The 16,312-nt window shown below is 33.3% G+C and overlaps 1 protein-coding gene across 1 annotated transcript in view; it reads right to left on the reverse strand.

Annotated features, from left to right (window-relative positions):
- Window positions 1-16,312, reverse strand: part of LOC111085255 (nephrin-like) — an 88,521-nt gene that overhangs the window by 34,691 nt on the left and 37,518 nt on the right. Inside the window, exon 5 of the mRNA XM_022382961.1 lies at window positions 36-161. Coding sequence (XP_022238669.1) covers window positions 36-161 — 126 coding nt within the window. The remainder of the gene's footprint in view (window positions 1-35; window positions 162-16,312) is intronic.

Here is a 16,312-nt window from a genome sequence, read left to right on the forward strand (position 1 = left end):
GTTGTTAGAAAATAGGCATTTTTTTCTAGCCAAACCTTTCTGTCTTCGAAACCTCTTGACATGAACAAAGATGACGACACACAATAAAATAAGAAGTAGCAGCATCACAAAGCTGAGAACGGCACCTAGAAGTGGTCTAAATGCTGAGGTGGCAGAACGACCTGAAAGAAACGAACACGTTATTGCAAAGATGATTGAAGAAAAGAGTACGAACAACAGAGATTATCTCAAAAAACTGACAACAAATACGAATACAGACTACTTCAATCGTTCTCTTTAAAATCTGTTTGTAATTTAAAAGCCCACAAAACATGCAAAAAGACTCATGACCTCCCCCCCCCTCCACTGACAAACAACAAACAAAACAAACACAGAAAGGAGCGAGTCAAAAACTTCTGTAACTTAAGTCAACAACCAACCCGAAACTATGTTCCTTTTAATACATAATATTCTGAAATAATTGATGATTAATCAGTAGATGACAGTGTTATATGACGTGCGTGTCTAATAGTATTTATTTGAAAAACAACTAGCTGTCAGTAGTTAGAGCGTGTGTTCAGATATACGCGCTGATTCAGGCAATAGGGGAGGAGGTACAGATGATGACGTCATAGTTTCACGACGTGGAATCAAAGGATGCGTTGCTAAGCCGCCATGACACTTGACAACGGAAGTTGTCTGCTGATAGAGAGCGTATTGCTAGGAGATATCACTACATGACATCATAGTTCCAGTGTTACTCAAGAAAGAGTGTGTTGCTAGGCCATGAAGTGGTCACAAGAGTGTGCATTACTGGGAGTGGATATTGTTACCAAGGTTCTATAGGCGGATGGTGGTATTGTGTGTATTTTACAAAGATGGCTGGTGTTACTAGGCATACTGTGTGTGTTTTACAAAGGTGGTTGGTGTTACTAGGCATACTGTGTGTGTTTTACAAAGATGGTTGGTGTTACTAGGTGGATTGTGTTACTAAGGTTCTATAGGTAGATGATTTTGTTAAGGATAATGGTGCTAGGGTCGATGGTGTTTCTATAATAGGATATATCGATAGGATGATCAGCTCATTGTAGGTTGTCTCAATGTGTCTCAATATGTGATTACATCATCAACATTGTAGTCTAGATTTGATTGTATGTCCTAAAAAGTTACAAGTAATGTTAATGATTTAACGAGACAACTATTATAACATAGTGTATTATGAAATTATTGTATATTATTTAGAGATTTAAATAAGTGTCCTTGTCAGTGCAAATATATGTTGTAAAATATATTAATTATGGAAATGAATTAGAACTAAGGGTTTTACATATAGAACATCAGAAATGAAAATGGTACGTATCACAAATTAAATATAGACGCAAAAAGTATAATCATTATGTTAAATCGATACTTAAAAACACAATTGGCTAGCTGTTTCATTCATTATTTATAAAAATGATATATTATGTATGATGAATTTTTTCTGGACAGATAATTGTAAAAGTATATGAAGTAAATTATTGACTATAATAGAACCTTAGTATCACTGTCCGCCTATATAACCTTGGTCACACAGTCCGCTTATAGAACCTTGATAACAGCTCTATCAACAGAACTGATAACCATTCAGAGTGACACTACAAAGTTCAAATCCCTTACAACAGATATACTCTTCCTAACCAATCGAAGGGAAGATAAATTACAACACATTATGTATGATACAGTTCTTCCAGGGCAGATAATTATAAACGTATGTAAAATAAATTAGTGACTGTAATACTTACCTCGTTCAAATAATGGATACATTAAGACAGTATAACAGATAAGAACTGATATTTTGAAAGATAAAGGAGAAGTTTGGATTCGTCCGTCAGTTTTATGGAAAGGAAAGCATTACTTGTTTTAGTTTTAGGCGAACATGTCACTTGGTCTTACACCAGAGGTCAAGCTTTCTCAACTTCTGATATACTCTTCCTAATCATTCAAAGAGAAGAAAAATTACAACGCTTGCTTAGGGACTTAAAAAACAAAAACGGTATTACTGACAATGCGTTCAACCAATAATATCTTTGTGGATCGCGACCTGGTACAAAACATGGCCTCTAGGCCCTATTCGTTCAGTAATCAGAAAGCACAGTTACAAAGCAGTCAAATTCCTTGTACCTATTCTTAAACTATTAACATTTAATGAATTTACTGTCCTGGGCTCGTTTTAAATTTGTTAATGAGTTAAGAGATTTAAACCCTCTCAATGAATTTTTGATGGCTAGCTTTGATATAACTTCTTTATTCAAGAACATTTTATTGGATGCGACCATCGACATTTGTTTGGAAAACCTCTTTCAAGAGGAATTTCTTGTTCATGGTTTAACTAAGGAAAAAGTTAGATCTTTAATAATTCACTCTATAAAGAACAACCATTTTGTAATTAACGGAAAACTATATGACAAAATGGATGGCGTGGTTATGGGATTCTCACTAGGATCAACTCTAGCTAACATTTTTTCTGCGCTATCACGAACAAAATAGGTTGAAAAACGGCCCAAAGAAACTCAAACCAACGTTGATGACAGTTTCATCATATTTCGATCAGAGGATGAAGTTCAACAGTTTCTTAAGTATTTAAAATCGCAACACTCGTTTACCTATGAAATTGGAGAAAAGAATACTTTGACTGATCACTCGAGATGTTCATAGTTTTTTAACGTCAATATATCGAAAGAAAACGTTCAGGGGACAGCTTACCCAGTTTGATAGTTTCATTCCTGTAAAGTATAAGATCAACTTAGTAACATGTCTACTGCCTTTAAAATTTAATTTTACACTCTGAGATTGGTTTTCTTCATGAAATATTATTGTATAATGGATACCCTAAAAAAATGATTAAAAGCCTAATCAGGATATTTTTGAACAAAAGATTTAAAACTCCCCTTAAAAATGTTCGCAGTTTTATTGACCATTCCTTACCTGGGACAAAACAAAAGTGTTATACTTTCTAAACAGCTTCAATCTTTAATAAGAAAGTTCTACCCACAAGTCAAACTTAACAACCTTTTTCAAACCATCCTTTAGGTTAAATCATCTCTTTAACACAAAGGATTGTCTACCTATCTCTCTTCACTCATGGATTGTATACAAATACACGTGCGGTGACTGTAAGACCGCCTATATCCGGAAAGCTAAACGACATTTTGCTGTTCGTATCCACGAGCACATTGGGAATATCAATGAGGCCAGGTAACATCTAGTCCACCTACTTCGGCAATTCGGAATCACAGACATGAAACTGGACATCTGATAACTCACTCAAGATTCACCATTCTTTGTAATGGTAATTCCGACCTCGAACTGTTAATCAAAGAAAGTCTATCCACAAATCTAATGTTGCTGTTTTAAAATATAACACAGTCCTCTTACACGTTTAATTTGTTTAAAGTAACTTTTACTATAAAATGAATTTATAATAAACCACTTTATAAATAGAATGTTTATAAAAATATAAGTGAAGGTTTTTGAATACTATTTCTTCGCTCCATTGTTTGTAAATAGTCAATAATACTGTTGGTCAATTTTATTGTTGTTCTCCCTTCACGCGATTATAACATTATTTTAATCTTGTATATTCTAATGTGTCAAATTATCTCAATTTTCTCTTGCGTAAAGATGATCGAAGTAGAGTGTCGAAACCTTGCATGGTCATATATATATATATGTATTCTCTGTAAGAAATTGTGTCTAATGAATTTATTTTTTACAGTTTGTTTTCTGCTAAACACATTGAGGTAATTGTGCTGTGCCCACCACGAGTATTGAAACTCAATTTTTAGCGTAATAACACTTCAGATTTGCCGCTGAGCCAGCCATTAGGTGGCATGTCTTTTATAAGCCGACGTAAAATACATATACCAAAACACAAAGATATGTTTTATTTATTATATCTTTTTAATATAATCTTGGGTATTCAGCGACTTTGGATTAGTCAAATTGGAACCTATTAACTAACACTTCTAAAACTGGATACTCAACTATCAACAATTTTGGTAGAAGAGTCTTGATTATAATAATATATAATGTTAAATATATAATATAATAATAATGTTAAATAGCGTAACAAATGAGCAATTACACGACATTTTATTCTCTCATTGATACTGTAAATCATCGCCGTTACAACTATTGTGCTATCGATGACGTATTCGCACAAAACAAATAATCAGTAAGTCACTAATTAAAGTTTTACATAAATGGCATAAAAAGAAAAGAAGTTATAAAAGTAAACATATTTAAAGAATGGGCAAAGAGAGATGAAAACGTAATCCATTAACGCGTAACATATCTAAAGAAATTCATTATTAACAACGAATTAACAAGTTACAAGAAGTTATCAAATATTTAAATTCTTTAAACAATAGGTAAAGTTATCGTACTTTGTTTTTATTTGAAATCTATATATCTTCCCACTAGGATTTAGCCAACAAATGTTAAAACCTTCAGGTAACGAACGAGGTGTATAAAAACCGATGATGAAAGTATCATACAGAAACACATCACAGTTTTATCAGACTTTAGTGTACATTGTTTTAAATCATAAAACATCATACAAGTATAGGTTTATTACCAGTGCTAAACAAAGCTACGAACGCATTTGAAATATATTTTAAAAAAGCATTTAATTAAATACAACAATATTACCAAAGAAAAAACTGTTATTCATTCGTGCATTATCCCATTGAATGTAAAGACGAAATTACAGATTTTATGACAAAAGCTTCTAAAACTTTGATTTTAGTGATCTTTACATTAGCTTTCCTATTGATAACATTAAAAAGAATATTTTATTAGCAGTTTGAATATATATTAAGAATTTTGTCAAACTGATCCTATGTGTTAGTAAACAGTAGGTAGAGGTAGTAACTATAGCTGATCCTATGTGTTAGTAAACAGCAGGTAGAGGTAGTAACTATTGCTGATCCCATGTGTTAGTAAACAGTAGGTAGAGGTAGTAACTATTGCTGATCCTATGTGTTAGTAAACAGTAGGTAGAGGTAGTAACTATTGCTGATCCTATGTGTTAGTAAACAGTAGGTAGAGGTAGTAACTATTGCTGATCCTATGTGTTAGTAAACAGTAGGTAGAGGTAGTAACTATTGCTGATCCTATGTGTTAGTAAACAGTAGGGAGGTAGTAACTATTGCTGATCCTATGTGTTAGTAAACAGTAGGTAGAGGTAGTAACTATTGCTGATCCTATGTGTTAGTAAACAGTAGGTAGAGGTAGTAACTATTGCTGATCCTATGTGTTAGTAAACAGTAGGTACAGATAATAACTATTGCTGATCCTATGTGTTAGTAAACAGTAGGTAGAGATAGTAACTATTGCTGATCCTATGTGTTAGTAAACAGTAGGTTGAGGTAGTAACTATTGCTAAGAGGTAGTAACTATTGCTGATCCTATGTGTTAGTAAACAGTAGGTAGAGGTAGTAACTATTGCTGATCCTATGTGTTAGTAAACAGTAGGTAGAGGTAGTAACTATTGCTGATCCTATGTGTTAGTAAACAGTAGGTACAGATAATAACTATTGCTGATCCTATGTGTTAGTAAACAGTAGGTAGAGATAGTAACTATTGCTGATCCTATGTGTTAGTAAACAGTAGGTTGAGGTAGTAACTATTGCTAATCCTATGTGTTAGTAAACAGTAGGTACAGGTAGTAACTATTGGTGGTAACTTCAGCCTACAGTTACAGATTTATATTTATGTAAACATGAACTTTCATTTATATCAAATCTTAGTAAGAAAGACTATAACAAAGCTTTGCTCATTAGTCGAGTTGCGCTCACAGACATAATATCAATTTACCAAATTATAAAGGTTTTTCTTCACACTACCAATCAGATTTTTTTACCAGAACTTACTTTGGAAAAAATATTTCATTACAACCAAAGCACTTTACTTGGACTTAGATATAAGCATCGTCATTCCAACGTTCAAGTTCAAAGTTTTCTATAAAACACTTTTAATTTTGAAGTTTATAAATTTTCAGTTTCTTGATACAAATAAGTTATATTCCAATATAGCTACTCACAGTTTTTTAGACACAATAGAATTGGTTCAAATTACTGGACTTCGTGGACAGAACTCGTAAATTTAATTTAATTTTTCACAAACGAAGTATAACCTACTGAATTTGAAGTACAAGATTTATTAAATTTACAATTCAACAATTTTTGTATTGCTTCTTATTATGGGATTAATAAGTTTACATAATATTATGACCTTTTCAAAACTATCACGTCTACACTTAACTTCTTAGATATTTTTTAAAAGATAATAATGAACAACCTTAGTGTGGTGAAAGTCAGTTTTAACTCTCTCTAGTTATCACACATAAGTCATTAGCTTAATTACGTTACCTTTTGTTAGTTATCATATTTGCTATTGTTGTTAATTCATTGTTTAAGTTTTATTGTTACTTTGATCTCTCTCGTGTCTTAGTATGGGTTGTAAGTTGTGGCTAGTTCTCACAGATTATTTATCAACTCTGACTGGTCGTGTGTGTAAGGGATAGTCGTGGCCTTAATTTCGAATGAGTTGTATATAGTATGTCCAAACATTTATTTTTATTTTAATTAAATTTACGTATAATATAATATTTTTGTTACTTCGAGTATGTTTGTGTGGTCTGTCCAGTAACATATGCCATAGTTATTTATCTCAGATATTAATCTAATCTAAATTATATCGTCGAAGCCATTCAATGAGCTTTCATTGGCCATTAGACGTTGTCAGAGAGGATTATATTTAATCTTCAATAAGCTGATGTCACGTTTTTCAATGAGCAGTTCCTTATGTGTCTTGTAAATAAGTAATATTTCATTTGTTTTTTAATGTTAGTTTCAGTAACTGCATTGGGCCAAAATGTTTAACCAATTTATACATAATATATTTATTTTGAATTCATTTATTACACACACACGTATATAAATGTATATTTGTTACGAGGATTATTTTGCATTGTTAGCTTAGTATATGATTTAAGAATAACCTAAATTTTACCACGTGGCTGAATTTAGTGAGATATTATTATTATGACCAAAAATATCGAGGGAATCCAACGGATGAACCAATACATTCTAATCATATAAGTTCTGGTTTTACGTCATTGCATTCTTCTAGTTAGACTTGTTTATAAATTAGCTATATGATTCACTGGATTAGTGTTTAGTTATGATCTCTTTAGATAGCTTGCTTTGATCAGAAATTCTTGGTGTTGGTTACACTTGTGCATGAATTAGCTACATGATTTACTGGGTTAGTGTTTAGTCCCGATTTATGTAGAAAGTTGACTTTGATCAGAACTTCTTGGTGTTGGTTACACTTGTGCATGAATTAGCTACATGATTTACTGGGTTAGTGTTTAGTCCCGATCTATGTAGAAAGTTGACTTTGATCAGAAATTCTTGCTATACGAAATAATAAACGAGATCGAACAGTTTTAAGATTCTTAATGGATTGTCAAAATTTCACTAGTTTTAATGATTAAATGTCAATATTTTTTTTTTATTTCTGGAATAAATCACAATCTGTGGAATTGATATACTCAACATTCTGAATAGCATAGTTCTTCTGCTGAAGTTGCACAAAAGTGCTTTCAACATGTCCCTTGTTCAATAAATTGTTATAACCCTTATATACCTCACTTTCTAGAGGCTTATCGTGTCTCCTTTTCGGCCTTTACAGAAGATTTAACGTTATTTTGAGCCTCTTGCAGCCAGCTGTAAGTGTTTGTTACAGAAGATAATTAAAGCGTTAATGTTTTAAGCGCACCGAATATTATGTTTAGCATGCTGTTTTCTTTGTATTACATTTAATTAACATTTCCATGGGCAGTTCACGTATTATTTTATTTTCTTATTTATTATTTTTTATCTTGATAAATATTATTTTTCTTTTACTATAGGAAACTTGGAGTGTTTGGGGTGTACAGGGAGGGGTAGTACCTCTGTCAGAGGAACATGTCGTGCTCCTTACTGCTACTAACTTGACATTGGTTAAACAGTAACGTGTTATAGATGTAACAGATGTCACTTTCCTCTAACCACAGACAGTAGGAGTGGCTTAGTGGGTTTTCTTTGGTCAAAAGACATGTTAGTGAGAATTGGAGGAAAAACAAGCAGAATATACTAAGGTTACGTTTTACAAAGAAATTTACTTCTATGACAGTAGTTCAAGCCAACAGCTAGTGTCTCCGTGTTCTCTAGCTAAGGCCTTCAGTGGCTCAGTGGTAAGTCTGCAGTCTTACTTCGCTAAAAACCTTATTTCAATGCCCGGGGCAGAGCACAGATAGCCCAGTGTGTAGATTTGTGCTTAACAATCTCAACCAAGCATTGTGGGATGATAGTTTGGAATAAGAGGCATGTTGATAGGAATTCACAACCATCACCCCATTATTGATGTTATTGAGCATTTATTATCTTTGACGTAAGTTAACGTTAACTACATTCATACATAGCGCCGCGTTCTTACACTAAAATGCCCTCCAGTGGCACAGCGGTATGTCTGCGGACTTACAACGCTAGAACCCGGGTTTCAATACCCGTGGTGGGCATAGCTCCTCTGGTGGGAGCGCGGTAAGTCTTCGGATTTATAATGCTAAAATAAGAGGTTCGATTCCCCTCGGTAGACACAGCAGATAGCTTTGATGTGGCTTTGTTATAAGAAAACATGCACACATTAAATTTTCTATAACACAACATATACAGCGTGGGAGAGGGCACACTGCACACATGTTGATTTACTTATATGTCTTGGAGAGTGCTCTACCACTCTCTATGGAGGAATGCAAATGGAAAAAAAATGGCCACAACCATCGCAATAATACATAAACTCAGCTGAAGTTTCTACTCCAGCAGACATCATAAGGCTGAAATGAAGAGCCATTTTTTGAATAATATCAACTTCACACTTTGATTCGTAAGATACTTCTGTGACCAATGCCCGTCTATTAATTAATCATATGAAAGAGTGTGAAGGACATTAACAGCTGGGTGTTGAAAGCAGGTAACAGAAAGCACCCTTGCCGCCACTACTTTGCCGCTACCTCTTCGTACAAAGTCATGCTAGCCGTCACACAGTGTGTATCATGTTTTAAGTATGTACATAGTAAGTTCTTAAAGCTTATACAAAACGTTTGGCGAGGTTATAATGTGTTATGCCATAAATAAATTGTGTACAAGCTAGGATTTTTACATAATTTATTATAGCATCCACCCCACATCCCACCTTTTTCAAAGTTCATAACCCGGACGAAGCACGGGTACCACAGCTTGTGCTAATATAATAATAAATTGGCAAACAAGGATTTATAACCATAAAGAAGTGATTTAATTTTGGGGAAACATACTACATATATTGACATAACATTGGTGTATCTTCTTCAGGTGTAGTGGTATAACTTATAGTGATATATAAATATATAGAAACAAAGACTGTGAAGTTATAAGATATCAAGACAAAACTGTGAACTGTAATGTGATATGTGGAAACAGAGTGAAATTATCAGTGTTCCACAAAAGACTGTAAGTGGTGGAGAAATCTAAAGAAAAATGGAATTTCAAAGCATGGGATATAATCAGGATTGGACAGGAACCCAGCCGAGATTGAATACATTCAACATTTTCAAATGTATTCGGGAAGAGGTGTGTTATGAAGTAGGTTGTAAGGAACATTGGTTGGAGCTGAGAGATATGGAATGTGGCCTGTTTTCTGTCAGTCTTTAAGGGATTAAAAGATGAAAGCATTCTAAGTTGTTAGAAAGTTATTGGAGGGATGGGTCACCTTTCTTGTTTATCTGCTGTGCAGATTACGGAACCCCTAATGGGTTTGGTAATTTACATAGAGCAGGTGGTTGAGAGGTGGCAGAATGGCACTATGACTAATGCTTTACACTTATAGTCGGAAGGCTACTTGTTCGCGATATAATCTCATGTCCTTGAGTAAGACCCTAATCGTTTCAGTTTACCCAATTTATAAAGGATTCCAGGGGATAACTGGGAATTAACCTGCGATGCATTGGTACTCAGTACTGAGGCATGCGTCACCATTCTCAACCACTTGTGTCATTGAAACCGGGGTTCACTACTGGTTCCTATGAGTAGTCTCAGCATAGGATGGATTTAACCTGGTTGTGAAAACTTCGCTCTGATAAACTGATTAAGAGGCCCTTTACTTATAATGCTAGATTTCTTTAGCTGCTTTAATTGATTTTGTTATCTGTTTTATTTTGTTGATGCAAGAATTTTCTCTATTGTTTCACGTTTGCTACTATGGAATAGTTTATGTTGATTTTCTCCAATAAAATCAATTTGGCTCATATTAGTACTTCAATACCGTTATCAGTTTAGACGATGATTAGGCTATGGTTTTTTTAACCTTTCTGGTCTTATAAAATTTGATTATTGGATTTTTTTTGGAATTGTAATCATGTAAACTTAAAACTATCAGCACATTGTGTTTTTGTTTATTATAGTCTTAATTGTGACTCCATCTATGACATAAATGTGTAACTGCTTTAGAGCACATAACAAAAAGTTTGCTCATTTTTGTTGTTGCACAGAATCTTCAGTATTTTAATGATAAGCTGTTTTTAAACCTCATATAAGATATAATCACACATAATTTTGTTAGCTTTAGCTAAACAGTATAATCAAGCTATCGATAAGACTTCCATATGGAGAAGCCCATTCTTATTATTTTTGGCGTAACGAAAGATGCTTTCCATGTGAAACCCCTTTACAATATAGAAATAGAATAAATTAATTCAATTGCGATAAGTGTTATTCTTCAAGAACTTGGCTTTACAGTCTTCTTCGACACACTATAAATGGATGATCTACATATAAGTTAATAGAAAAACTGAGAAGATGATATGAGAATGTTTCACTTTGATTCCATGATCTAACGTTATTATTTTTCCATCGTTATATTGGGTGCTATAACCTGACCCATTAGTCAAGGCTTTAAACTGCGGAGCCTTTTAACACCTATGGCTAATTAGCTATTAAACTGAAATATTGCAGTTAACATTCTTCCATAGACTTGAGACGTAGATGATTATTTTTACTTTTATTGTGAAAATAGGCAAAATAAACCTCTAAAATAGTACAAACTTTGTTTTTGTCTTATATTGCTAGTAATTTTTAATGAAGCAGCCATGTTTTAAAAAAAATGTTTTAAATTTCATATGTAAATCAATGCTAAACAAAGAAGTTACGGTGATAATGATTTGTAAATAATATTTTAATCTTTAATGAAATCTGTTATCATCTTAGATGAATTTAATCATATTTTAAGTTAAAATTATATTTTTTTATTTAATATTTTACGTTTTTGTAGAACAAATCGGTAACTAGGAAATTCTTATTTAAAAAATTCTCAAGTGCATTAAGTTTTGATTTTTATATCACAGTAAAGAGTTATTTTTTTATAATTTATGAAATGCCAAAATTCAAAGTAGTTTATCATTTCAAGTGTGCATAGTATAAACGATGAGCAGGAGTTCCATAATTAGAACACCTTAGATTAAGTTGTTGAAAAAAATAATCAAAAATATAGTAAAATTGAAAATACTTATATTTCTACAAACTTGATAATACAACGTTTCTGGCTAGTGTTCTTTTTCAGGTGAAATTGTCAATTTCTATAGCACAAAGTTATAATAATCATATTTAGACCAAAGCAGACAACTCGAAACAACAATAAAGAAGTTATATAAGTGGAAAACGCCAAAGGGTTGAAAAGTACTATATGAACTAAAATTACACAATAATGCATTACAAAATATTCAAAAACGTATCAAAATAATAAGTAAAATTACAATGAATATAATAACGAAGTGATAGAATTTAAATTTGGTTATTCTTTTAAGCATATACACGTAAGTCATACACAAACAAACGTATATATATATTTATTTGCATTAGAATTATTAAAGAATATATTTTGTAGTAAAACTTTAAGTTTAGTGTATATTAGATATGTTCAAAGAAAGGTTAAACGCTTAGTAATGCCATTTAGGTTTATGGTTCATAAGTATATTATTTTGGAGGATTTGTTGTTTCTGTTTATGTGTTGACGCATAAGTTAAAGGAAAGATTTTGAAATATTCAATGGTATAATTATGGGAGTTGAAATGGGGGCTACGCTCCCTAGGAGATAAACCAAATGGCAAAGGGGAGCTATAGTCATATGGCAAAAGTGCCTATTTAGTGACACAATCGTAGAAGCTTCTTCAGGAAGATCATCTATAAAGTTACCATCTGATGAATGCTGGGGCACTCCTCATGTCGGCTAAGTACCTAAAAATATCAACCAGTGATGCAAGAACTAGTGTATCTTATCTGTTATCAAAAATTCATAAGCCTAACAACCCAGCTAGACCCATTGTGTCCGCTTTTAATGGCACAACTGAAATGATCTTCCCTTGTTTAAACGCACTGATGGCATAACTGAAATGACCTTCCCTTGTTTAGGCGCACTGATGGCATCAATTGTTAACATTTTCCCACACTTCTATTAAATAAACCAACCGTACTCTACATATTCTTCACACACTAAATAGTGACCCTATCTTTTTGTTCACTCTTGTACGAAGGTTTGATTGCTTTGCAATATGTTTTGAACAAGTGTCTCACTATTCCGATTCACTGATCTAGTCATAAAATGTATCAGTTTTATTTTCAATGACAGATTTTATTAACAGATTGACTGTGTAACTATGGGTAAAAAAAGAGACCACAAACTTCGTTACTTTTTGTCGTTGATTGTATCGAGAAATGTATGTTTATCCAGTATCAAAACCCATTACCTCTTCCTTATAAGAGATGCATCGATGATGTGGTAGACATTTTTACTGGCACTGAAATAATCCACTCTCCACAAAACATAGCATCCCGAAACCATTCAGTTCACACAAAATATAACATTCAGAAATCAGAAGTTACGAAATTGCGAATAACTAGTAGCGAATACGACGAATGCAATCTTTGCTCTGTGGATAAGGGGAGTTTCTTTTTCAATCGTGAATATCCATATCATTTTTTAAACAAAATCATTAGTTTACTAGAAAAAACAACGCACAAAACCAAACACAAACTCCTCTTATGCTTCCACAACATCACTTACCATCTACAAAGCATCAAGGTTACATAAGCAATTCTCGAGCATTTTCATATACTCCAAGATAAACTTCTAATAAAAGATATTTTTCTGCCTCCCCAGAATAATATCTGATAAATTATCAGTACTCTGAATTTATTAGATTCAATGTGTGTTTTCACTTTCAGGCTTTAAGCTTATGATCGAAATGACAATTTTCAACCACTAGGAAATATTCAAAAAGATGTTAACTAATTTAAAACTACGCTTTCATGAGCATATTCAGATTTACAAGTGTAAATTCTTAGCCAACAACTACATCCTTGGACATTGTCTGTTTAAACGAACATTTTCTGAGTGTAGTTTGGAGCCGAAAACTGGATTAAGTTCGTACAGAGCAGTTCATCCAAAGGGCTACACTATGTTGTCGGATAACGTTTTTTAGTTGTGGTAGAAGCTTATACTGCTCCCAACAAATTTTATAAAGCACACATGCTTCCTAAAATGACCTTGGGTCTGACATACTTTGTTAAATTGGTTTTGGACAAAATGGAAAAGCTGTTAAAAGTTCATGTCAGTGTGTAATTGAATTTGGGAATAAATTTGTGCTATAGTATTAACACTTTAAATAAAAAGGGAGTATAAAAGTCTGTTACAGAAAAGCAGACCAACCAAAAAGTCTCGATTAGGTATTTCACCAAAGAAAGAGTTTTATTCAGCATAAGTGTTGAATGCACTTAAATAGAAGCTATCACCAGAATAGATTTATTTCTAAGGTGAAGTACCTGGATTCAGAATATTTTTTTTTCCTTTCTGGAGCACTTATGGTTGTATGCTTGCTTGAAGTTAAGCACAAAGCAACCCAACGTGCTCTGCCCACCACGGGTGTCGAAACCCGAATTCTAGCGTTGTAGGTCTGCAGACATACCGCTGTGCCACTGGGGGGGGGGGGGCTTATGATTGTAATGACTTCAACAATTATAATTATCACTGTATCCCAAAGTAAAAGTATTATTTATCTGTTCTTCTGTGGTAAGGTAGATGCAAATATAGAATAAAATTGTACATTGTAAAATAAAGAAACTACAGTACTATGTAAAAATAACAAGTTGTGTTACACAGTGATTATTACAATAAAAATCTACTTTTACATGTGAGTTGTTATTTATACACTCTCTATGATAAATGTATAAACAATGAATTGTGGGTATGTATGTTTTATAGTAAAGCCACATTGGGCTAACTGCGGTGTTCACCGCGGGGAATCGAACCCCGGATTTTAGCATTTCAAGTCCGTAGACTTCCCGCTGTCCCACCGGGGGACATGAATTGTATGATCATGATACTAGGTATGAACTATTACATGTAATTTAAATATACTTGCTCTAAAATCAGTTAGCGCGAAACAATTATTTTGCGGCTTCCAAAAGGAAGAAAGGATGGTGACTACGAGTCCCTAAAATCATTATAGGTCTTTTCAAGACCCATGACTAATTCCACATGTATCAGCTAAGACGAAATTACTAATGTTTGAATTGAAAGTGTTTTAGCCGATCCTGTGTACAAGTCACAAACTGCTAAAGAAGGAATACCTACATAAAGCTTCTAAAGTTACTCTTAATTGCATAACTTTCGTATTGTTTCGTCGTGTTGTGTCAAGGACTCTTATAACCTGCTATGTACTTTATTCAAATACGATCCTTCTAATTCTGTCCCATAGTAATCAGCGACCCGAAGAAGGGTGCACTAGCCTGAAATGTTGTTTATCAACTTTATGGAAATATGTGTTTGTTTGTTTTTCTCAAAAACTTAATCTAATTATTCTGTTATCATCACTACACGTATTATTTATTTTTAGCCGCGGCATAGCAGCTCATAGAATCATTCCGAGTTTGTTTTTTGTTTTTCAAGTATAAACTTTTAACTCATAGCTCCGTCATCTCTTGACCGATTTGGGATCTAATTACAGTTTTGTACTCAGGAGGTCAAACTCGTTCGATAGATGTATTTGTTAACGCCCAAGGTCTCATAGATTAATTTACTCTAATCCTGCCTAAAAGAATTCAATTTGAGGGTAAGCTAGTAGAAATCCTGATGAGTAATAAAATCGAATCGAGTATACGCGCGCCCCACCCTTGATATTGCTGGCGCACAAAAATATAGCTAATAAAAACGAAAAAAAGTGTCCTAGATTAATTTACTCTAATCCTACCTAAAATAATTTCAAGTGCCGTGGATATTGATGATTCCCTCTTGTTTCATTCATTAAAATACCTTACTTCTTGAATCTACCACTTCAAATAAAGTTCAGCATGTTTTTCGAGAGTGTTTTCTTGTGTTAAATAATAATTTGAAATGATTAATAAAACTAGGATTGAATAAGAAAATAAATGAGCAAAAGTCAACAAGGAACTCCAGTTATGTAGCTTCTATTGATAATATTGTGTAAGTTAGTTACACTAACTGTTATTTTTCCTATTCAGTTGTTACTTACAATAATTCAGTTAAGAAAACAAACTGTTGAGAGTCACTCGCAAAATTAATTAACTCTCTTGCACGGGTACTCTTCCATTTTACAAACCATACACTAGAAACGGACATACGTAACAGTCTACAGGTGTATAAAGAGCTGAGTACGTTATGTTAAAACAATTTTGAATATACAAGTCAGCAAGTCACGTAACAGCCACAGCCAATATAAAGTCGCAGATTGCGAGTCGAGCGTCCTACCCACCTGGCCATGCCGGACCTGATTCTAACGATGTAATGATTCTCTAAAATCATTTGATATAATTTACTCAATCTATTTATTACATCTTTATGAAAGCAAACTAATGTTCTACAGATACAATTCGAATATAGTTTACCGACAAAAGTACTGAAAATTGAATCAAAGAGAGGAAATGTTGAATTAGAAGTCTAAAACTATCAAAATATAATAGTTTAATAACAAATAAAATAGAATAGTATTAGCACAGTCTTAAAGATGATGTATATATTTAACATTAATTTAATTCTTTTTATCTTCATCATATGAAATGGGCCCGGCATGGCCAGGTGGTTAAGGCACTCGACTCGCAATCTGAGAGTCGCGGGTTCGAATCCTTGTCACACCAAACATGCTCACCCTTCCAACCGTGGGGACGTTATAATGTGACGATCAATTCCACTATTTGTT

The sequence above is a fragment of the Limulus polyphemus genome, unplaced genomic scaffold (assembly GCF_000517525.1).
Source record: "Limulus polyphemus unplaced genomic scaffold, Limulus_polyphemus-2.1.2 Scaffold296, whole genome shotgun sequence".
NCBI classification, from domain to species: domain Eukaryota; kingdom Metazoa; phylum Arthropoda; class Merostomata; order Xiphosura; family Limulidae; genus Limulus; species Limulus polyphemus.